Raw genomic sequence first — 23,836 nt, forward strand, 5'->3', positions numbered from 1 at the left:
CAGCGCGGGTTCAATTCCTGTGCCAGCTTACCCGAACAGGAGCCGGAATGTGGCAACTAGGGGCTTTTCACAGTAACTTCATTCTTGAGAATAAAAGATTACTATTATTACTCAGCGTGGCGTACTCCCCGCGTACGCTGCTTTTCGGGGGGGGGGGCGGAGTGACACTGAATCAGCAGTGGTCCCGATTTCATGCGGGAAACTGGATTCTCAGCCCCGTCTCCGATCGTGGTTTCGGTGGTGGTGGTGGTGGGGGGGGGGGGGGGGGAGAGGAGAATTCAGCCCAGGACAACAATCCCTCCATGTCTGCAACTACGCGCTTACTGAAAACACCACACGGCTGTATTGCCTGAGAACGGAGGAGAGTGTCGTGGGAGAACTCTTGACACCGGATTCACACCCAGGGGTCTTGATGCAGAGGGTTGAAGAAAGGGAAACTCTTCCAAGAGCTGCTGGCTCTGTCACCTCACCCGGACAGACACCCCCAGTCTCTCCGGTTAACAGTCAGAGTTTCAGGTCCCCCACAAACCTTTGTTGGAGATTTATACATTTCTTAACAAACCTTCTCAAAGCATGTTGTTAGGTCCAGATGTTAAGCAAAAAACATTGCATTGCTCCTCACGTGACAATCCTCCAATCAATGGGCCGCACATTCCCAGCGCTGCACAGAATACACAAGGGCGGGATTCTCCAATCCCGCGGCAGAGTGTCCACTCCCACGGGCCGCTCCCACGACTAATTCTGGCCCCTCCAGAGAGCCAGCACGGCGCTGGAGCGCTGGAACTGTGCGCCCCGGGATCCGCGCATGCGCAGTTGCGCCGGCGCCAACAAGGACATGCGCAGTGGCACCAGCGCCAATGCGCGCACGCGCAGTGGCCTCCTTCCACGCTCCGGCCCCGACGCAACATGGCGCAGGACTCCAGGGGCCGGCGCGTAGGAAAGGAGGCCCCCAGCCAGAGAGGCCGGTCCGCGGATCGGTGGGCCCCGATCGCAGGCCACATCGGAGGCCCCCCCAGGGTCGGACCCCCCCTCCACCCCCAAAGGCCGCCACCTGACCGTTACACGCTGAGGTCCCGCCGGCCCAGAGCAGGTTAGAACGGCACCGGCGGGACTCGACTCTTTTCTTACGGACGCTCGGTCCATCCGGGCCGGAGAATCGGTGGGCCGGCCACGTAGAGCGGCCCGTGACCGGCGCCGCGCCAACCACGCCGGCGCCAATGGCGCCGATTCTCCGCTCTGTGGAGAATTGCGTGCCGGTGTCGGGGCAGCGTGGCGCGATTCGTGCGGCCCGCCGGCGATTCTCCGACCGGGCGCGGGGTCGGAGAATCCCACCCAGGGCCTATAGTGCGTCAGTCCAGCCCCTCCCCGTGTCGCATCCACTTTATTCTGTCACACAGGCTGAGGCCCAGTTTAAAAATGTTCTCTTGCACTGGGATCCCTGATGTGCTGTGCTCCGGATGGAACCTTGACACACATGTGTGCGCGTGATGGAGACAGAGGGTTAAGCAGAGGGCTGAACCACATTAACAGCAGGAAGTGAAGGCAGGGCCTTCAATAAAGAATTGTGTACTGAACCCACCATTATTAATTATGTGACTCACAACTCCACACGCCAGGTTTGGATATTACAGGTTGTTCATGCATGACAACACGGTAACGTTAGCCCCCCCCCCCTTCCATCGCCCACTGCACACTGCCCCTCGCCCGCCCAACATCCCCAACCTTCACACACACAGGACAAGATTCACACTCCCTAAGAAAATCCCTCCAGGAAAAACAGCAGCGAGGACTTTCAAAATCCTGCCAACTCCGTGGCTGTAGGATTAATGCCTCCAACTATCAGCTTCTTGATACATCAGTAGCTCTCGGAAGCGAGCAGTCTGACGGGTTGGAAGAACAGAAGGATGTGGGGACAATTGTGCAAATTATTAAAAGTAGTGAGGCAGGTTCGTGAGGTTATAAAAAAGCAAATACAGCACTGGCTTCGTTTCGAGAGGGACAGACTGGAAATCAGTAAAGTTATGCTACATTTATGTCGAACCTTGCTTAGAATAGGGGGCAATTTACCAGCCGCATCTGCCGGAATTGGGATGGGACGCTGCCGGTAGATCCCGGGAGAGATCTCGTCCAGGAGTCTCGAGGGTCGTATCGCCTCTCGAGATCTCACAATGTGCGGGATGAAGACTGACACTGAGCTTCGCTAGGTCTATGCCGGATCGAACGGGCACCTCTACCAGCCTCGCCGAGGAGACAAGAGCCGGGCACCGTTCACCACTGGTCCTCACAAACGGAGACCGGGTGGGGTGGGGGAATGGCATTTGTTGGGGGCCCCCCAGGCATTCGGAGGCCCCAGGTGGTTGGCTTTAGAGCAGGGTGCCACCATGACACTGCAGGTGCCACACTGGCACTTTGCCAGTCTGGCACCCTGGCACTGCCACCCTGGCACTGCCACCTGGGTGACAGTCTGGCACTGCCACTATGCCCAGGTGGCACTGCCAGGTTAGCTGGGGAACTTCCAGGTTGCTAGGCTGGCAGTGCCAAGGTGCCCATGTGGAGGTGAGTACGGGCATGGGAGGGTGGGGTGGAGGGTGTGTGCGTGGGGAGTTCAGAGGTTGCATCGAGCGGAGGGGGGGTTAAATGATTGGGGCACCATTTTCTCCGCTAAGTGTTCCGGGAGCGTGGTCCCCACCAGGGGCCGAAATAGCAACAAAGTGGCGTTCAATAGCGGGGTCATTCCCAGCATTCCCAGCCCTGGGAACGACCCTGCTAATCCCGCCCAGAACAGACACAGATTTTTAAAAATTAAATCGCAAACTGTTCTGGTCTCTACATTCTAAGAAGTCATACCCATCAGGCCAGGTTAAACAGACTGGGAGGCTTTTCTCTGGAAAGGAGAATGATGAGGGGGAGATACTGACAGGAAATGATGGAAACATTAGGGTCATTCTGGAGGATTAATAACCCGAAGGTCGCAGGCTGGACTCGGAAGTAGAATGCAGAGATGCTGCTGATGGTTCGAGGGCAATAGCTTTTCTTTTTACCATGTTTGATTTGATATATGCAGAGAAGATGGTACCACTTGTGGGGGAGAACATGTCTAGGGGGCCAGAAATATAAGACAGTGACTAATAAATCCAGTCAGGAATTTGGGAGAAACTTCATTACCCAGAGGGTGTTGTAAATGTGGAACTCGCTCCAACAGGTGAATAAATGCATCGAAGGAGGAGCTGGGTAAAGGCGAGGGAGAAAGGAACCAAAGGAAGATGCTGATGGAGTGAGAGAAAGCAGGGAGGTAGGAAGCTTGCGTGAAACATAAACACCAGCATTAGATCAAATGGGTCGAATGGCCATACATTCTATCCAATCCAAGCTGTGAGCAAAGCCAGGGCAAAGGGGCGAATCTTTGGAGGCACATTTAACATTGCGGATGTATTTTGTTGAAAACTTCAATTTGTGTCGTTTGCAAAACATTGGAGCTGGGAAGAGAGGCTATTCGACCGAGTAGGGTGACTGAGTGTGGGAGTTTGTGAAACCTCGAGAATTATGTCCAATCAGAGCGAGCAATTCAATTTCCTTTCTGAAAAAAAATGTATTAAAAGCTCACAATGCCATCGCGGCTTGTTTCCTGGTATCATGGTGTTAACTTTCCGTATGACAGATGGCACTAACCTCATCTATCGCTTTCTTATAGCTCTGGGAAGAAGGTAATGTTAGTCCGCGATCATGGAGAAAGAGAGGCCGAGAGGGAGAGAGAAAGAGAGAGAAGATTAAAAAGACAGAAGAAACAATTGGAGATGTTAGTTCAACACCATGCTTCTGATTAACAAAAATAAGCTCACATCTCAATGCACAGTATGTTAATTAACGTGATCAAACGGCCCACTTTTGAACTCCACCAAGTCCCCAGATTCGAGGTAAAGGGTCAGGTTTGTGCGGGAGGGGGGTGGGGGTGGAAAGGGGCAAATAACACCCACTTAAGGGCCCCATCCTCAACCCCCTGCTGGTATTCACCCAGTGGCAGCTGGGGGTCTTTCCATGTAGTAAGTGTGAAACGTCGCGGAGATTCTTGTGGGCTCCTGGGGTGGGGGTGGTGATGGCAACGCTTAAAGGCACTTATTGTCCAGTCAAGGCAGGAGTGGGAGGGGGTGGGGGTGGCTGGAGATGAGGGGGTGCCCAGTGAGAGCTGCCCATAGTCCGAAACCCCTCCATTCCACCCCCCACCCCCATGATGCCCCCTCCCACTGTCATCACTCACCTTCGCCGGGTCCAGGGTGACCCTGGGTCTTGGCTGGGTGTCATGCCAGCAGCAGCCACCCCCTCCCAGTCCCTGTTTCCAAGCAACGATGAGCTGCCGGCACCTGACTGGCCGGCAGCTGTGGGTGGGCGGAGCCTGTGCCCCGGGCAAGGCTGACTGCCGCTCAGTTAGGTGTCTTGATTTTCACCGAATTCCGCAGGCCTGACTGAGGAGAGGTGACTCGGGGCACTTGCCACTTGCCAGCTGGTGGGTGAGCCCCGCCACCTCTACTCGGTCCCGGCCTTGGTGTCAGAGTGAGTTTGGGTTCATCCCTTTGTGGTGATCAAAGTACCGATAATCATACAGCAGATGAGGCCATTCATGCCTGTGCTGGCTCCTTGAAAGAGGAATTCAATTAATCCCATTCCATTCCCTTTCCCGATGGTTAGTATTGAATCTGCTTCCACTGCCCCCTCAGGCAGCACATTTCAGATTCCTGTAGAAACATTCCTGTTCCCTCCTGTCTGCACCTTTGCCAACTCCGTGTCCCTCTGGTTACCAACCCTCCCGCCAATGGAAACAGTTCTCCGCTCTGTGAAAACCCCTCATGATTTTGAACGCCTCTACTCACTCGGCCCTTAACTTTCTCTGCTCGAAATGGGAGCAATCCTAACTCTTCACGTTAACTAAAGTCCCTCATCCCGGATGCCATTTGAAGAAATCTCCTCTGCACCCTCTCCGAGGCTTTAAGATAGCCATTATGGGGGGGGGAAGGGATAGGTCAGCTGCAAATAATTCGCCGGAAGGAGGATGTTGGGTTATTGAAGCAGGTGGGGGATGGTGCGATGGGTGGGATCGGCCAGCAGCACGGTTCAATTCCCGTACCAGCCTCCCTGAACAGGCGCCGGAATGTGGCGACCAGGGGCTTTTCACAGTAACTTCATTTGAAGCCTACTTGTGACAATAAGCGATTTTCATTTCATTCATTGGGGTGGTTGTCAAGCCAACCGACTGTAGTGCAGTACTGAATGCAGCCACTTGAGAGCACTGCACCCCAGTTAGTCCGATGTCTGACGGAGACCACGGGCTGGATTCTGCGCCCCCTACCGGCTGAAGTCCCGATGGCGTGGATCTAACATGGTCCTGCAGTTCGGGATGCTAGCATGGCGGCTGCGGACTCAGTCCGCGGCCGCCATGGTCGGGGGCGGGCCGATCGGAGGGCAAGGGGGTCCTCATACGGGACCGGGCTATTTTGGTGGGGGAAGAGAAGAGAGTTGAGTGATAGGAAACAGGGGGGGGGAGAAGAGAGTTGAGTGATAGGAAACAGAGAGAAGTGATGAGTGGTTGCTACTCAGACTGGAGGGAGGTGTTCGCTGGGGTTTCCCAGGGGCTAGCATTAGCACCACTGCCGTTCTTGATGTATATTAATGAGCTAGTGGCAACGCATGTGGACAAGGTGGTCAAGAAGGCTTACGGAATGCTGGCCCTTCATCGGTCGGGGCATTGAATATAAAAATTGGCAAGTCATGGTGCAGCTGTACAGGACCTTAGTTAGGCCTCATTTGGAATATTGCATGCAATTCTGGTCGTCACACGATCAGAAGGATGTGGATGCTTTGGAGACGGTACAGGAGAGGTTCACCAGGATGTTGCCCCGTGTGGAGGGCATTAGCTATGAGGAGAGATTAGATAAACTCGGTCTGTTCTCACTGGAACAACGGAGGTTGAGAGGCGACCTGATAGAGGTCTACAAGATTATGAGTGGCATGGACAGAGTGAATAGTCAGATGCTCTTTCCGAGGGTAGGAGAGTCGAGTACTAGGGGACAGAGGTTTAAAGTGCCTGTGGAAAAGTTTAGAACAGATGTGCGAGGCAAGTTTTTTACACAGAGGATGGTAAATATATGGAACGCGCTGCCTGGGGGATGGTGGGAGCAGGTACGATAGCGGCATTTAAGGGGCAGCTAGACAAATACATAAATAGGGTGGGAATGGAAGGATACGGACTCTCCAAGTGCAGAAGGTTTTAGTTTAGACAGGTACCATGGTCGGCGCAGGCTTGGAGGGCCGAAGGGCCTGTTCCTGTGCTGTATTATTCTTTGTTCTAGACTTGGGTGTACAAGGCACAATTTCAAAGTGTGTAGATGACACAAAAACCTGGCAGTGGTTGTGAGCTGTGAGAAGGGTAGTGATCAACCTGAGAGGACCTGGGCATGCTGGTAAAATGGGCGGACATGTATCAGATTAAATTTAATAAAGAGAAATGTGAAGCGATCGATTCTGGTGGGAAGAATGAGGACAGGATACAATTCTGAAGGCGGTGCAGGGTCAGAGGGACCGAGAGTGGTGGTAGTGGTGGGGGGGGGGGGGTATACACATAAGTCATTGTAGATGGTGGAACAGACTGGGAAAACAGTTGATAATGCAGTCAGGATCCTGAGCTGGGCTGTATAAAGAGGGGATATAGAGCACTAAAGCAAGGTGGTCACCATGAACCGTTACAAAATAATGGTTCAGCCCCAACTGGAATATTACATCCTGTTCTGGGCAGTGCATTTCAGGAAGTAGCAAAGGGTATTAGAGAGGGTACAAAAAGGATTTGTAATGAATGGCTCCAGTGATAGGAGACATCAGTTACACGGAGTGATTGGAGAAGCTGGAACATTCTCCTCAGAGAAGAGGAGCCTGAGAGGAGATTTGAATCGAGCAGTTCAAAATCATCTGGGGTCTGGCCAGAGTAGATTGAGAAACTAGGCCGGACTCTCCAATCTGGAGACTAAGTGCTGACGCCAGCCCAGAATGTTGTCGACTTACACGACAGGAAATTCGGCAGGCGACCCCTCACTGATTCCGGTACCGGTGAGGGGCTAGAACCGCCGCCGACTGAAACCCCCGCCGCAAACAGCCGGTTCACGGGTCCCGGCCCGCACATGCACACGGCTGACCACCTGCCAGCGGTCGCAGCGTAGAACATGGCAGCCGGCCGCGCGTCTAACCCGACCCGCAAACCGCGGCCCCGCAGCCCACCCCCTAGCCACCGTCCACCAGTTCCCCCCCCCACCCCCCCCCCACCCCCCCCCCCCCCCCCCCCCCCACAGCCCTCGCAGACCCCACCCCTCCCCGGCCAATGGCATGGATCCCGGCTGAGTGTGGCGGCGCTGGACAAAGTCCGAAGCTGTCACGCCGGGCGGTTCCTGCTCGGTTAGGACCACACGTGGTCCGCGCCGTCGGGAACTCGGCCCATCGGGGCTGCAGCATTGCGGATGGGCTGGCCGACGACTTGCCAATGGCACCGAAACGGTTGTGCGTCACGATGACGCCATTTTGGAGGGGGGGAGAGCATGCTGGACGGGCGTCAAACTGGCGCCGCCCCCGATTTTGACGTGGGAGCCCATTCTCCGCCCGATAGCCGAACACGATTTCGGCGTCGGGATAGTAGAATCCCGCCCACTGATTTTATTGGCAGATGGATCAAGAACCAGAGGACAGGGACTTGTGGCGATTCGCAAAAGAAGCAACAGTGACATGATTAAAAATGCTCTCGCCGCTGCGGGTGGTTAGGTTCAGGGGCGAAATTCTCCGGAAACGGCGCGATGTCCGCCGACTGGCGCCCAAAACGGCGCAAATCAGACGGGCACTGTGCCGCCCCAAAGGTGCGGAATGCTCCACATCTTTGGGGGCCGAGCCCCAACATTGAGGGGAATGGCGGAAAAGGCCTTTGGTTGCCCCGCCAGCTGGCGCGGAAATTACATCTCCGGGCGGTGCATGCGATGGCGCGGCTGTCAGTGGCCGCTGACTGCATTCCCGCGCTATGCGCAGTGGAGGGAGTTCTCTTCCGCCTCCGCCATGGTGGAGACCGTGGCGGACGCGGAAGGGAAAGAGTGCCCCCACGCACAGGCCCGCCCGCGGATCAGTGGGCCCCCGATCGCGGGCCAGGCCACCGTGGGGGCACCCCCCGGGGCCAGATCGCCCCGCGCCCCCCCCAGGACCCCGGAGCCCCGCCCGCGCCGCCTTGTCCCGCCGGTAAGGTAGGTGGTTTAATTTACGCCGGCGGGACAGGCATTTTAGCGGCGGGACTTCGGCCCATCTGGGCCGGAGAATCGAGCGGGGGGGGCCCCGCCAACCGGCGCAGCGCGATACCCGCCCCCGCCGAATCTCCAGTGCCGGAGACTTCGGCAACCGGCGGGGGCGGGATTCATGCCAGCCCCCGGCGATTCTCCGTCCCGGCGGGGGGGTCGGAGAATCTCGCCCCTGGAATGAGCTGCCTGAGAACATGGTGGAGGCAGATTTAATAGCAGCGTTCAAAAGGGAAACGGATAAACACCCAAACTGAAAACAATTGCTGAGTTACCAGGAAAGGGCAGAGAAGTGGCACCAAGTCATTTGCAGAGGGCTAGCACGGATACAATGGGCTGAACAATCTCCCTCTGTGCTGCATAATCCGATGGGACATCAGTTGAGAAATGTTTGTAAATTTGAAATGTGTAGGGCTTTGGAGAAAGAGTAGGAAAACAATGGGAGTATTCAGATAGATCTTTCAGACAGAAGCTACAGGCACAAAGGGTTAAATGGTCTCTCTCTGTGCTGTAAATTACAATAATCTATAGACGGAGATAATTCGTGCCTCATTCTACAAGCAGCAAGCATGTCTCGTTAATTGAGTTGACCTGTGAGTGGCTTTGTGTTTCTGGACACAAGTTTTGCATGAGGTTTTGTTGAATACTTACAGCAGGTCTCCCTGGCCGTGTCAACTCACGTCCCTCTTCCGGTTTCACCCGCGAGCTCTCATGAGGTAGGACTGGCGATCCTTCCGGCTTCCCCGTCCCTGCAGTGACACAAAAGGCACAACACTCAAGGTGCGCAAACAACAGCAACCTGCGTTTATTATGGTGAATGTAGGAATTAAAAAAATATATTGTATAATGTGTCTGTTGCAGTAATGGTATCAAAATAATTTACGATAAGGGGCGGGATTCTCCGTTGTCCGACGCCGAAATCGGCGATCGGACGGAGAATCCCTTCCGACGCCCAATGCGATCATTCAGTCAAAGGCTGGCTCGTCTCCATAGCAACCGGGGACATATCTGAAAATTACACTGTTACAGGCCAGGGTTTAGAGAACCCCAAAGTGTATCATGGAGTTCACCTGCCCCACAACTTTTAATAGATTTTGGTTATGGGGAGCACAAGGGCCCACTTTACAGGTGTGATGCAATAGAGAGCTAAAGTACTTTTAAAACACAATGTTTATTCTATGAATCCAGTTAACATTTTATAAACACATAATAAACATCTTAGCAACTATCAACGCAAATACTCCCCCCAAAGAATACAGCGTTCTATAAGTAACCCTTAATCTTTCCTAGCAACATCCATAAGACAAATACCCTCTTTAACAAAGGCAGCAGGTTTAAATTCTATACGGAGAGCAGTTGTCACTTTTAAATTAGCAAGTGATCTGAAGATATTCTTTATATGCAGAGAGAGATCAAAATTATACCTTGTTTGGCTGGAAGCAGCTCCAACTCTGAAAACGGAACCAAATACATACTGTAGCTGCCAGCTCAAAAACAAAAGTAAAAACAGACAGACAGCCCAGCACCACCCACACTCTGACATCACTGCAGCTATTTGATAAACACCCATTTCTTAAAGGTACATCCACTACAGCTATTTGATAAACACCAATTTCTTAAAGGTACTCTGGCATGACAACACAAACGTCACTCCCCCACACCTCCTCCCCTCCCCCAAATTCCACCTCCCACATCTTCCCTCCCACGTCTCATTTCCTTCTCCCTGTCAAAGACCCGCCCGAACATTCCATCTGTTCCCATCCTTCATACCACCAGCACCGCCCCCATCACCCCACCCCTCCTCACTCACCCCCTCTCTCCTCCTCTGCCTTCCCCTCCCCCAATCCGCCTTACCTTGGATTTGGTTGCGTTCATTGGATCCGCTTTGGGATCCAGGTTGGGAGCTGCTCTGGGAGCCGCTCTGGGAGCCTGGCTGGGAGCTTGGAGTGCTGGAACTGGATGAGCTGCCACTGCTGGTGCGATGCAAGGGCGTCTCCAACAGGTTCTCGTTCTTCCGTAGGTCAGGATTACTGGGAGGTAAGAAGGGAAGAGTCACGTAAATATCCCAGTCCAAAGAGCAACTTCTGCAAACACCTCTACCAGACAGACAGAAAGAACCTATCGCAGTGACTCCAGCAGAACCTCCAAAAAAATAAATCTTCAACCACATATCCCACCTGGGGCCCTACACACTCAACGAGCGACCCAGGGGAGGGGGAGGGTGATAATGTGGGTAAGTATAAGGTTACGCACTTTGGAAGGAGGAATGGAGGCATAGACTTTTCTAAATGGGAAGATGCTTCGGAGATCAGAAGCACAAAGGGACTTGGGAGTCCTTGGGCGAGATTCTCCACTCCCGCGCCGGTTGGGAGAATCGCCTGGGCCGCCAAAATTTCCCGCGATGCCGGTCTGACGCCCTCCCGCGATTCTCCCAAGCGGTGGGACCGGCCCCGTCGAGTTCCGTGGGCCGCAGAATCGCCGGAGATACCCAAAATGGCGATTCTCCGGCACCCCCCGCTATTCTCAGGCCCGGATGGGCTGAACGGCCAGGACAAAACGGTGGGTTCCCCCCGTCGCCGTCCACACCTGGTCGCTGCCGTCGTGAACGGTGCGTGAACGCTGGGGGGGGGGGAGCGAGGGGGGATCCTGCACCGGGGGGGTACCTCAAATGTGGGGTGGCCCACGATCGGTGCCCACCGATCGTCGGGCCATCCTCTCTGAAGGAGGACCTCCATCCTTCCGTGGCCCCGCAAGATCTGTCTGCCATCTTCTTGTGGGGCGGACTGAGAGAGGACGGCAACCACGCATGCGAGGATGACGCCAGTTATGCGGCGCCGGCCGCGTCACCTATGCGGCGGCGCCTTTACATGGGCGACAACGCCTGGCGCGGGTAGATGACGCGGCCCCGATCCTGGCCCATTGTCAGGGCCTGAATCGGTCGGGATCGGGGCCGTTTTGCGCCGTCGTGAACCTTGTTCACGATTCTCTTAAGGTTAACGTGCAGGTTCAGTCGGCAGTTAGGAAGGCAAATGCAGACTTCCGGGTGCGGCGATGACCAGCTGAGTCGCACGTTTCGGCAGCTCCCTGTGAAACGGACTTTTGGGCTCTTAATAGGAGCCCCAACGGCAATTTTGACGGCTAAAAACACTGTTCGGTAAACCAGAAGGGAATCCCCCCTGGATACGGATGGAAAAAGGATGAGAAAGTGGCCAGATTGCAGTGGATCCTTTAGAACAGCGGCAAGGAAGGCAAGCAAAAACCAAGATGGCGTCGGAAGGTGGCAGTTTAACATGGGGCCCTGAACAACAAGAGTTCTTGAAATGCTGTGTGGAAGAGATCAAAAAGGAAATGAAGAAAGAGCTGTTGGCCCCGATACTACAGGCGATCGAAGGGCTAAAGGAGGAACAAAAGACCCAGGAGCAGGAGCTTCGGGTCGTGAAGGCAAAGGCAGCCGAGAATGAGGACGACATACAGGGCCTGGTGGTGAAGACGGAGACGCAGGAGGCACATCAGAAACGATGTGTGGAAAGGTTGGAGGCACTGGAGAACAACGCAAGGAGGAACAACCTGAGGATTCTTGGTCTTCCTGAAGGTGTGGAGGGAGCGGACGTCGGGGCATATGTGAGCACGATGCTGCACTCGTTAGTGGGAGCGGAGGCCCCAGCGGGTCCGTTGGAGGTGGAGGGAGCATACCGAGTGATGGCGCGAGGACCGAGAGCAGGAGAAATTCCCAGAGCCATAGTGGTGAGATTCCTCCGTTTTAAGGATAGAGAAATGGTCCTTAGATGGGCGAAGAAAACTCGGAGCAGTAAATGGGAGAACGCGGTGATCCGCGTTTATCAAGACTGGAGTGCGGAGGTGGCGAGAAGGAGGGCGAGCTTTAATCGGGCCAAGGCGGTGCTTCATAAAAAGAAGATAAAATTTGGAATGCTGCAACCGGCAAGACTGTGGGTCACATATCGAGGGAGGCACCACTACTTTGAGACGGCGGATGAAGCGTGGACTTCTTTGTGGAAGAAAAACTGGAATGAGCGGGTTATTAAAAAGAACGTTTGAACAAAGTGGTGGGGCGAATGTGGGGGGCAAAGAGGGGTTTTATGTACTAATCCTGCGATGTGGTAACTTTTCTCTCTCCCACAGGTGGTGATGGGGGGAGGAGGGGAGGTGGAGGAGATGGGGCGTTGGCCATTGGGGGCGGGGCCAAGGGAGAAGCGCGGGCTTGGTTCCCGCGCTATGATAATCATGGCGGGAATAGAGAAGCAGGAAGGAGGGGGCGTCGCACGGTGCGAGCCGAGGTCACGGGGGGAAGCCGAGGTCAGCCAGAGTTTGCTGGCTTCTGGGAGCAACATGGGGGGAGTAATTACGCTAGCGGGGGATCTAGCGGGGGGGGGGGGGGGCGTGGGAGGGGGGGAATTACTGGGTTGCTGCTGCTGGGGAGAGGGGGGAGCTGGTATGGGAGAGGATGGGCGGGGGGGCACCGCCTGGGGGAGATACAGCTGCGTGGGAACCGGGTGAGGAGCTGGAAAAAGGTGATGGCTAATCGACAAGGGGGGGGGGTAGGAAGCCCCCCAACTCGGCTGATCACGTGGAACGTGAGAGGGCTGAACGGGCCGATAAAGAGGGCACGGGTACTCGCACACCTTAAGAAACTTAAGGCAGATGTGGTTATGTTACAGGAAACGCACCTGAAACTGATAGACCAGGTTAGGCTACGCAAAGGATGGGTGGGGCAGGTGTTCCATTCGGGGCGAGATGCGAAAAACAGGGGGGTGGCTATATTAGTGGGGAAGCGGGTAATGTTCGAGGCAAAGACTATAGTGGCGGATAACGGGGGCAGATACGTGATGGTGAGTGGCAAACTACAGGGGGAGACGGTGGTTTTGGTAAACGTATATGCCCCGAACTGGGATGATGCCAATTTTATGAGGCGGATGCTAGGACGCATTCCGGACCTAGAGATGGGAAAGCTGATAATGGGGGGAGATTTTAATACGGTGTTGGAACCAGGGCTGGATAGGTCGAAGTCCAGGACTGGAAGGAGGCCGGCAGCAGCCAAGGTACTTTAAGATTTTATGGAGCAGATGGGAGATGTAGACCCGTGGAGATTTAGCAGACCTAGGAGTAAGGAGTTCTCGTTTTTCTCCTATGTCCATAAAGTCTACTCGCGAATAGACTTTTTTGTGCTGGGTAGGGCATTGATCCCGAAGGTGAGGGGAACGGAGTATACGGCTATAGCCATTTCGGATCACGCTCCACACTGGGTGGACTTGGAGATAGGGGAGGAAACAGGAGGGCGCCCACCCTGGAGAATGGACATGGGACTAATGGCAGATGAGGGGGTGTGTCTAAGGGTGAGGGGGTGCATTGAAAAGTACTTGGAACTCAATGATAATGGGGAGGTCCAGGTGGGAGTGGTCTGGGAGGCGTTGAAGGCGGTGGTTAGAGGGGAGCTGATATCAATAAGGGCACATAAAGGGAAGCAGGAGAGTAAGGAACGGGAGCGGTTGCTGCAAGAACTTTTGAGGGTGGACAGACAATATGCGGAAGCACCGGAGGAGGGACTGTACAGGGAAAGGCAAAGGCTACATGTAGAATTTGACTTGCTGACTACAGGCACTGCAGAGGCACAATGGAGGAAGGCACAGGGTGTACAGTACGAATATGGGGAGAAGGCGAGCAGGTTGCTGGCACACCAATTGAGGAAAAGGGGAGCAGCGAGGGAAATAGGGGGAGTGAGGGATGAGGAAGGAGAGATGGAGCGGGGAGCGGAGAGAGTGAATTCAAGACATTTTATAAAAAATTATATGAAGCTCAACCCCCGGATGGGAGGGAGAGAATGATGGGCTTCTTGGATCGGCTGGAATTTCCCAAGGTGGAAGAGCAGGAAAGGGTGGGACTGGGAGCACAGGTCGAGGTAGAAGTGGTGAAAGGAATTAGGAGCATGCAGGCGGGAAAGACCCCGGGACCGGATGGATTCCCAGTCAAATTCTATAGAAAATATGTGGACTTGCTCGCCCCGGTACTGACGAGGACCTTTAATGAGGCAAAGGAAAGGGGACAACTGCCCCCGACTATGTCTGAAGCAACGATATCGCTTCTCTTAAAGAAGGAAAAGGACCCGCTACAATGCGGGTCCTATAGACCTATTTCCCTCCTAAATGTAGATGCCAAGGTCCTGGCCAAGGTAATGGCAATGAGAATAGAGGAATGTGTCCCGGGGGTGGTCCACGAGGACCAAACTGGGTTTACGAGGACCAAACTGGGTTTGTGAAGGGGAGACAGTTGAACACGAATATACGGAGGTTGTTAGGGGTAATGATGATGGCCCCACCAGAGGGAGAAACGGAGATAGTAGTGGCGATGGATGCCGAGAAAGCATTTGATAGAGTGGAGTGGGATTATTTGTGGGAGGTGTTGAGGAGATTTGGTTTTGGAGAGGGGTATGTTAGATGGGTGCAGCTGTTGTATCGGGCCCCAGTGGCGAGCGTGGTCACGAATGGATGGGGATCTGCATATTTTCGGCTCCATAGAGGGACAAGGCAGGGATGCCCTCTGTCCCCATTATTGTTTCCACTGGCGATTGAGCCCCTGGCGATAGCGTTGAGGGGTTCCAAGAAGTGGAGGGGAGTACTTAGGGGAGGAGAAGAACACCGGGTATCTTTGTATGCGGACGATTTGCTACTATACGTGGCGGACCCGGCGGAGGGGATGCCAGAAATAATGCGGATACTTGGGGAGTTTGGGGATTTTTCAGGGTATAAATTGAACATGGGGAAAAGTGAGTTGTTTGTGGTGCATCCAGGGGAGCAGAGTTGAGAAATAGAGGACCTACCGTTGAGGAAGGTAACAAGGGACTTTCGTTACCTGGGGATCCAGATAGCTAAGAATTGGGGCACATTGCATAGGTTAAATTTAACGCGGTTGGTGGAACAGATGGAGGAGGATTTCAAGAGATGGGATATGGTATCCCTGTCACTGGCAGGGAGGGTGCAGGCGGTTAAGATGGTGGTCCTCCCGAGATTCCTCTTTGTGTTTCAGTGCCTCCCGGTGGTGATCACGAAGGCTTTTTTTAAAAGGATTGAAAAGAGCATCATGGGTTGTGTGTGGGCCGGGAAGACCCCGAGAGTGAGGAAGGGATTCTTACAGCGTAGCAGGGATAGGGGGGGGGGGGCTGGCACTACCGAGCCTAAGTGAGTATTATTGGGCCGCTAATATTTCAATGGTGAGTAAGTGGATGGGAGAGGAGGAGGGAGCGGCTTGGAAGAGATTAGAGAGGGCGTCCTGTAGGGGGACTAGCCTACAGGCTATGGTGACAGCCCCATTGCCGTTCTCACCGAGGAACTACACCACAAGCCCGGTGGTGGTGGCTACACTGAAGATTTGGGGACAGTGGAGACGGCATAGGGGAAAGACTGGAGCCTTGGGGGGGTCCCCGATAAGAAACAATCATAGGTTTGCCCCGGGGGGAATGGATGGGGGATATGGAATGTGGCAAAGAGCAGGAATAACGCAACTGAAAGATCTGTTTGTGGATGGGAAGTTCGCGAGTCTGGGAGCGCTGACCGAGAAATATGGGTTGCCCCAAGGGAATGCATTCAGGTATATGCAACTGAGGGCTTTTGCGAGGCAACAGGTGAGGGAATTCCCGCAGCTCCCGACACAAGAGGTGCAGGACAGAGTGATCTCAAAGACATGGGTGGGGGATGGTAAGGTGTCAGATATATATAGGGAAATGAGGGACGAAGGGGAGACTATGGTAGATGAACTAAAAGGGAAATGGGAAGAAGAGCTGGGTGAGGAGATCGAGGAGGGGCTGTGGGCAGATGCCCTAAGCAGGGTAAACTCGTCGTCCTCGTGTGCCAGGCTAAGCCTGATTCAGTTTAAGGTATTACACAGGGCACATATGACTGGAGCACGGCTCAGTAAATTTTTTGGGGTGGATGATAGGTGTGCGAGGTGCTCGAGAAGCCCAGCGAATCATACCCATATGTTTTGGTCATGCCCGGCACTACAGGGGTTTTGGATGGGGGTGACAAAGGTGCTTTCAAAAGTAGTAGGAGTCCGGGTCGAACCAAGCTGGGGGTTGGCTATATTTGGGGTTGCACAAGAGCCGGGAGTGCAGGAGGCGAGAGAGGCCGATGTTTTGGCCTTTGCGTCCCTAGTAGCCCGGCGCAGGATATTGCTAATGTGGAAAGAAGCCAAGGGGGTGGAGACCTGGATAAATGACATGGCGGGGTTTATAAAGCTAGAGCGGATTAAGTTCGTCCTCAGGGGGTCGGCTCAAGGGTTCACCAGGCGGTGGCAACCGTTCGTCGAATACCTCGCAGAAAGATAGACGGAATGGGAAAAAGAAGGCAGCAGCAGCAGCCCAGGATCGGGGGGGGGGGGGGAGGGGGGGGGGGATGGGGTGGGGGGGGGGGGAGGAGGAACCAGAAGGACTCTCAGGGTTGTTAATATATACTGTATAGTATGTATAGGTCGTTGCTACAGATAATTATATATTGGACTGTTAAATTATATTTTTGGAGAGTGTTACTTGTGATAAGGCAGTTGCCAATTAGGGCTAGTTTTCATTTTTGTTATTTATTATTTATTCATTTTTTGTTTATAAAATAGGTCATTGTTATTTGTGTTGTTATAATATTGTGTAAAGGATGCACAATGTACTGTGTTGGTTGACCAAAAATTTTCAATAAAATATTTAATAAAAAAAAAGGAAGACAAATGCAATGTTGGCATTCATGTCGAGAGGGCTGGAATACAAGAGCAGGGATGTACTTCTGAGGCTGTATAAGTCTCTGGTCAGACCCCATTTGGAGTACTGTGAGCAGTTTGGGGCCCTGTATCTAAGGAAGGATGTGCTGGCCTTGGAAAGGGTCCAGAGGATGTTCACAAGAATGATCCCTGGAATGAAGAGCTTGTCGTATGAGGAACAGTTGCGGACTCTGGGTCTGTACTCGTTGGGGTTTAGAAGGATGAGAGGGGATCTTATTGAAACTTACAGGATACTGCGAGGCCTGGATAGAGTGGACGTGGGAGAGGATGTTTCCACTTGTAGGAAAAACTAGAACCTGAGGACACAATCTCAGACTAAACGGACGATCCTTTAAAACAGAGATGAGGAGGAATTTCTTCAGCCAGAGGGTGGTGAATCTGTGGAACTCTTTTGCCTCAGAAGGCTGTGGAGGCCAATTCACTGAGTGTCTTTAAGACAGAGATAGATAGGTTCTTGATTAATAAGGGGATCAGGGGTTATGGGGAGAAGGCAGGAGAATGGGGGATGAGAAAAATATCAGCCATGATTGAACGGCGGAGCAAACTTGATGGGCCGAGTGGCCTAATTCTGCTCCTATGTCTTATGGACCGGGGGGGGGGACACCTCACCGAGGCACCTGGTGGTGCTGGGGCGACTCGCGGAGAGACGGGGACACCCACTGAAGACTGCATAGTGACCTGAAACAGGAAAACTAGGAGAACTTTCTTTCCTTCATCCAAGAAGGATACGAATATTCCCAGAATCTGGGTGAACTAAACCCTTTCACGTAGTGTTTGACTGTTACTGCAAATATGAGACAGAATTTTACATGTGATTTGTGTCAAAGGGAAGAGAGAGATTGCATTTGTGTAGCGCCTTTCTCAATCTCGGGTGTAGCTCTCCGGCCAACAAAGTACTTGAAGTGTTGTCACTGTTGTGATGCAGGAAGCAAAGCAACCAATTTGCTCACAGAAAGCTCCCACCACAGTAATGGGCGAGCGAGCAGATCATTTTGCTTTGAGTGGTTCTGGTTGAGGGATAAACATTGGCCAGATACCACAGAGAACCCCCCCTGCTGTTTCTTTGAAAATTACCACTGGACCTTTTAGGTCCACCTGAAGGGTGGTGGTGGGGGGGGGGACGACGACAAATGGGGCATCAGTTTAGTGTTTCAACTAAAGGTCAGTACCTCCAGCAGTGCCGCATTGCCTCAGTACTGCACTGGGGGTGTTAGCCTGGGGATTGTGCTCAAGGTCCGGAGCGGGACATGAACACAACCTCCTGAGACAGGGGTGCGAGTGTTACCCAGTGAAGCATGTCTGACAACTTCCTTCCCTGACGGCTATTGATGATTGGGTGATGGTTTCCGTCTTCGCGGAAGCATTTTGATTCCTTCACGAGTCACTCTTGCAGCTATAAGATTGACTGAGCTCAACTTAAATCATGGTGTACAGAGCACTCAAAGAACAAAGCACGGGAACAGGCCCTTCGGCCTCCAAGCCTGTACCAGTAATGACACCACCCTCGACTGCCATAGCACCCCTACTGAAAACAGAAAAATGTGAGGAATGTTTTTCCAGATCAGTCCTTCCTTCATTGGTTCCCTTACCTTGCCCTTATTAGCTGGGCGCTGGGTTGGTTAGCCAGTCCACTGCTGTTTCCTGGAGAGTTCTTGCGCCCAGGTGCCGGGGATATCGATGTTGTCCTTTGAGGAACCTGAGTTTAAAAAAAGAAATCAAGCATCATGATGAGGATTGGAGAGCCAGCCGGGGGTCATTGTGGAAATAGGAAGAAGCAATAATCTGGCTTCTAAATTGGCCATGAAGGAGAGAGACGGGGACGAAGGCTTTAGTGTGGGATCTAACCTTTACACTGCCGCTGAAGGTCGAGGGGTGATCTTATCGAGGTTTAAAAAACGATAAAGGGTTCGATGGGCAAGAAATGATTTGCTCTGTTGGGAAAGAGTTCAGTACCAGAGACACAGTCCGCCAGGCCATTCCGGGGGTGATGTCAGATTGGTAGATTCCAGCCAGGTGACAGGATTGGGGGACATGGAGAACAGGGCAGATGGAATTAATATACAGATCGGTCATGATGTCACTGAATGACGGGACAGCTCAAGGGGCTGAATGGCCTCCTCCTGTTCCCAGACTATTGCTGAAAGGGACTGGAAACTGTTTGCATTAGCAGGTGACCAAGTGAATATATGTTTCTTGAATTTTATACTGGGGCACTCGAGTAGGGGCCTAACCTGAAGGGCTCACTTTTCCCCCCCCCAAGAGGCTGTAGCTTCCATCATTTAGTGATCTAAAGACAACAAACAGATTTATCTTCGCATTATAGCACCTAATTCCATCTCAGAAAGTGCTTCATTCATTTACAATCAATCGCGTTGAGGTACAGCAGGCAGATGCGGCAGCCATTCTGTGCAGAGCAGGACCCCAGAAGCAGCAATGGGATGAATATTCAGTCAGCCTGCTTTCTGATGGCATTGCTGGAAGAAGAACGCTGGACCCCAGGACAACGGCAAAACTCCCCCGCTTCCCCGAACGGAGACCGTGATGGGATATGAATTTCTGCCGAGGGAGGGCATCCCCCCTAACATTGTAACATTAGCAGTGGATCCGCAGGGAATCCCGGTGAATAAGTATGGATTCCATTAACGCAAACTGAATCCCGCAGAATGGGCAGAAAGGGCCTGGAGGATTAACGGCGCTGCACTCTGTCACACGGCGTTGGGATATAGTCTCGATTGTGTTCGGAAGCTCTGGAGTGGACTGTGAACCCACAACTGTCAACCTCATGCAAGAGTGCCACCAAGCGGGCCAAGCCAACATAAACCAGATTCCCGCATCCACCTTGGGCAAGCTATCCGGGCTGTTGTCCACATGTTGCTGTCTTCCAGGTCGGAGCTGGGTGCATGTCACACCGACACAATTACACCCCTGTTCTATCCGGTTTTCCCGAAAGGTATTTTCAGCAACTCGTGGACCTCAGAACACATCCGTCACCCGTCTGAAATCTCCATAAGAGGAGAGAAGCGGTGAAGGGTAGATTTAATGGAGCTGCTCAGAATTACACCCTGTTCCTTCTCAGCTGAAAAGATGCTGAACTTCACGTGACTGAATCACAGAATTGTTGGTCTGCAGGACACACACACTTGGCCCATCGCATCTGCACCAGCTCTCCAAGCAAGCATCATGACTTAGTGCCATTCCTCGGACTTCTCTTCTGTTTCTGACTTCTTCCTGTTTCTACTCAAATCAGCATCTGACGCCCTCTTGAACGCCTCGATGGAACCCACCTCCACCACACTTCCCGACAGTACATTACTGACCCACGCCCACTGGTGCGAAAATGCTTTTTCTCACATCACATTTGCTGCTTTCTCACCTTCAACCTGTGCTCTCTCTCGTTCTCAATCCTTTTACCAGCGGAAACAGTTTCTCCCTGTCCACTCTGTCCAGCCCCCTCATGATTTTAAACACTTCTATCAAACCTCCTCTCGGTCTCCTCTCCAAGGAGAACAGTCTCAACCTCTCCAATCTCTCCTCATCACTGAAGTTTCTCATCTCTGGAACCATTCTTGTGAATGTCTTCCACACTCTCTCCAATGTGTTCACATCCTTCCCATACGGTGGCCCAGAACTATGCACAATACTCCAGCTGAGGTCTCACTAGTGTCTGGTATAAGTTCAGCATAACCTCCTTGCTCTTGTACTCTGCTCCTATTAATAAAGTCCAGGATACTACCTGCTTTATTAACTGCTCTCTCCACCTGTCCTGTCACCTTCAATGATCTCCACACCTATACACCCAGGTCCCTCTGCTCCTGCACCCCCTCAAGAAGTTACCCATTATTTTATATTGTCAGGAAAAAGAGATCAGGCACTTTGCTTCTGAAGGGTGCAGGGCTTTGGAATGATGGCGAAGCGGCTTGTTCTCTTGACAATATAAGAGAAAATTTGGCAGACATTCACAATCGTTGAATCCCTACAGTGCAGAAGGAGGCCATCTGGCCTATCGTGTCTGCATCGACCCTCTGAAAGAGCACCCTCCCTATCCAACTAACCCCTTAACCTAACCTACACATCCCTGGACACTAAGGGTAATTTATCATGGCCAATCCACCTAACCCGCAAATCTTTGGACTGTGGGAGGAAACCGGAGCACCCGGAGGAAACCCACGCAGACACAGGGAGAACGTGCAGACTCCGCACAGACAGTCACCCGTGGCCGGACTTGAAGCTGGGTCCCCGGCGCTGTGAGGCAGCAGTGCTAACCGCTGTGCCGTCCACAGGAATGGTTTTGACAGAGTGGACAGGGTGACACGGTCTCCAGTGGCAGTAGGGTCCATAACCAGAGGGACTCAGAGTTAAGAAAACTGACAGATGAACCCAAGGGAAGAGGAGGAGAATTGTTTCTTTTACGTAATGAGTCATATGATCTGCGTGAAAGAGCGGAGGAAGGGGATTCAATTGTAACTTTCAAGCTTCTCTCTTTTGAAAGGTGATATTAGCACAGCTTGGGGACAGTAAGACGAACCGGATAGTTTTTTTCAGAGAACCAACAGCATCACCGTGGGTTAAATGACCTCCTTGCGAGCGATCTTTTTTTCCCCCAATTAAGGGGCAATTTAGCGTGGCCAATCCACCTACCCTGCACATCTTTGAGTTGTGGGGGGTGAGGCCCACGCAAACACGGGGAGAATGTGCAAACTCCACACGGACAGTGGCCAGGATCACACCCGGATCCTCAGCGCCGTGAGGCAGCAGTGCTAACCACTGCGCCACCGTGCCGTCCTTCTTGTGAGATGTCTGACTCTAGAGGCGAGAGCATGGTAAAGCCCCCTGAAGGAACAGCTTAAACTGCACCCCAAAAAAAGAAAATCGAACTGGATGCTGCCAATCTCTAGGCAAGGTTGGAGGAGACTGGGTTAACTGAGAAAATTCAGGGCCCTGTTATCTATTACCACTTGTACAGACAGTTTATCGCCTGGTATCTCACTCCTTCAGCTTGTCCGAATACCACGCTAACCTGCCATCACTGGATGGTGCTAGAAGAGTGTGGCGCTGACCTGGTACGATCAGAGTACACTGCTGGCAGAGAACCTACAATATACAGTGTACCTTGGACTGAGGTGTACCAAGCCTCTGGAATCTTTCTGCAGTCTCCAGGAAGTAGATTAACCTCCTGGACACTTGCAAGCCATACAAGGAGAAAATTAATGATGGCTTACTTCAATTTCTTCCAACACTTTCATTTTTAATTACAAAAATGTTGGGGGGATGGAACACATTTGACTGACGGTCAAGAATGACTTCATTTTGGGCAGCACGGTGGCGCAGTGGGTTAGCCCTGCTGTCTCACGGCCCCGAGGTCCCAGGTTCGAACCCCGGCCCTGGGTCACTGTCCGTGTGGAGTTGGCACATTCTCCCCGTGTCTGCGTGGGTTTCGCCCCCACAACCCAAAGATGTGCAGGCTAGGTGGATTGGCCACGCTAAACTGCCCCTTAAACGTGAAAAATGAATTGGGCACTCTTAAAATTAAAAAAAAAAGTATGACTTCATTCGGTATCGAAGAGTGTGTCCACGTTCCAATCAGCTTTTGAGCTCTGCGATGATGGACGTACTGGGAGATGGCAAGGTGGGAGAGGGGGTGTTTGGAGGTTATGTGATGACAGCTCCTGGAATAACATCCAGAGTTGACGACACTATTTGTTGCCTTCAACGGCCCTCAATGCAGTCTTGCAGAGAGGGGAGACGCAATGACGAGTTGATTACCTTGGGTGGAGTGTCCTCCTCTTGCCTATGCCAGGCGCCGCCCCCATACTTTTCTTCTCTTGACCCAATGCGGGGAGGGAGGGGCGGGGTTTCTGATGTGGGGTCAGAGTTCTGTCGTGGCATTTCGGCGCGATGTGACATTAGCCCCTCTTGTGAGTGGAAAGCGCTGGACATGCTCTTAGTTGGCTGCTCGTGAAGGGACTGGGAGGCCGTCATGGAGGTGCTGTGGGGTTTCAGAGGAACCAGGTGAGCTACTTGGACCTGTGCAGAAGGAAATTAGAATTACCTCCCAGATCTGCAAATTTCTACATTACCTTTTGAGGCCAGACTCAAGGAGGTTGTCACAGAGAGTGGCCATCACATGGAGAGGAATTTCTGTTCATGAAAATAATGGAGTCGCAAACGCTACAATTATTTAAAAATCAGCTGGACACAATGATGATGGAGTGTGTGGGAGGTGAAGATGAGAGACCAGGAGCCTTTCTAACCCCCATCTTATCAGGTGCCTCTCCCATTATTCTGCTTGGAGTTCCCAGGTCTCCAGGATCCAGCTACAAATGATGGGACGGTGGGGGGGGGGCGGGGGGGAGAATAGGATCCCCAGCAGAACCCGAGATCGACCCGGGCCCGTATTGGACCCGCGTCTGTGATTTCGCACCAGCACAGAAAGTGCGATAGAAACCGTGGGGCAACTGCAACTAGAAGTACATTACCAGAACGGGGAGCTGGCCACAATCAGGCAAGGCCGATCGTACCTGACGGAAGTCTTTAACATTACAAAGGTGCTAAATTTGGTCTAAGCAGAGATGGGTTTCCACTTGGGGGGTGGGGTGGGGGGGGGGGGGGGGTGGGGGGGAGAGATTGACATTAGGGTGCAGAAATATATTCACCAATAAAGTCATTGGTAATTCAGGAGGAAGCTCTTTACCTAGAGAACGTGGAACTCACTAGCACAGCGAGAGTTCGAAATGAACAGTATCAATACATTG

At 52.8% G+C, this 23,836-nt stretch overlaps 1 protein-coding gene across 20 annotated transcripts in view; it reads right to left on the reverse strand.

The window, feature by feature from the left end:
- Positions 1-23,836, reverse strand: part of LOC140389512 (TRAF2 and NCK-interacting protein kinase-like) — a 302,323-nt gene that overhangs the window by 42,867 nt on the left and 235,620 nt on the right. For 12 of the 20 annotated variants that reach the window (XM_072473662.1, XM_072473663.1, XM_072473661.1 and 9 more), the window contains 5 exons: positions 22,848-23,108; positions 18,674-18,780; positions 10,164-10,339; positions 8,961-9,058; positions 3,670-3,693 (listed from right to left, as the gene is read on the reverse strand). In XM_072473662.1, the coding sequence (XP_072329763.1) occupies positions 3,670-3,693; positions 8,961-9,058; positions 10,164-10,339; positions 18,674-18,780; positions 22,848-23,108 (666 nt within the window). The remainder of the gene's footprint in view (positions 1-3,669; positions 3,694-8,960; positions 9,059-10,163; positions 10,340-18,673; positions 18,781-22,847; positions 23,109-23,836) is intronic. The other 8 variants (XM_072473665.1, XM_072473664.1, XM_072473666.1 and 5 more) reach the window with 2 other exon arrangements.

Source organism: Scyliorhinus torazame, chromosome 14 (assembly GCF_047496885.1).
Source record: "Scyliorhinus torazame isolate Kashiwa2021f chromosome 14, sScyTor2.1, whole genome shotgun sequence".
Taxonomy (NCBI): domain Eukaryota; kingdom Metazoa; phylum Chordata; class Chondrichthyes; order Carcharhiniformes; family Scyliorhinidae; genus Scyliorhinus; species Scyliorhinus torazame.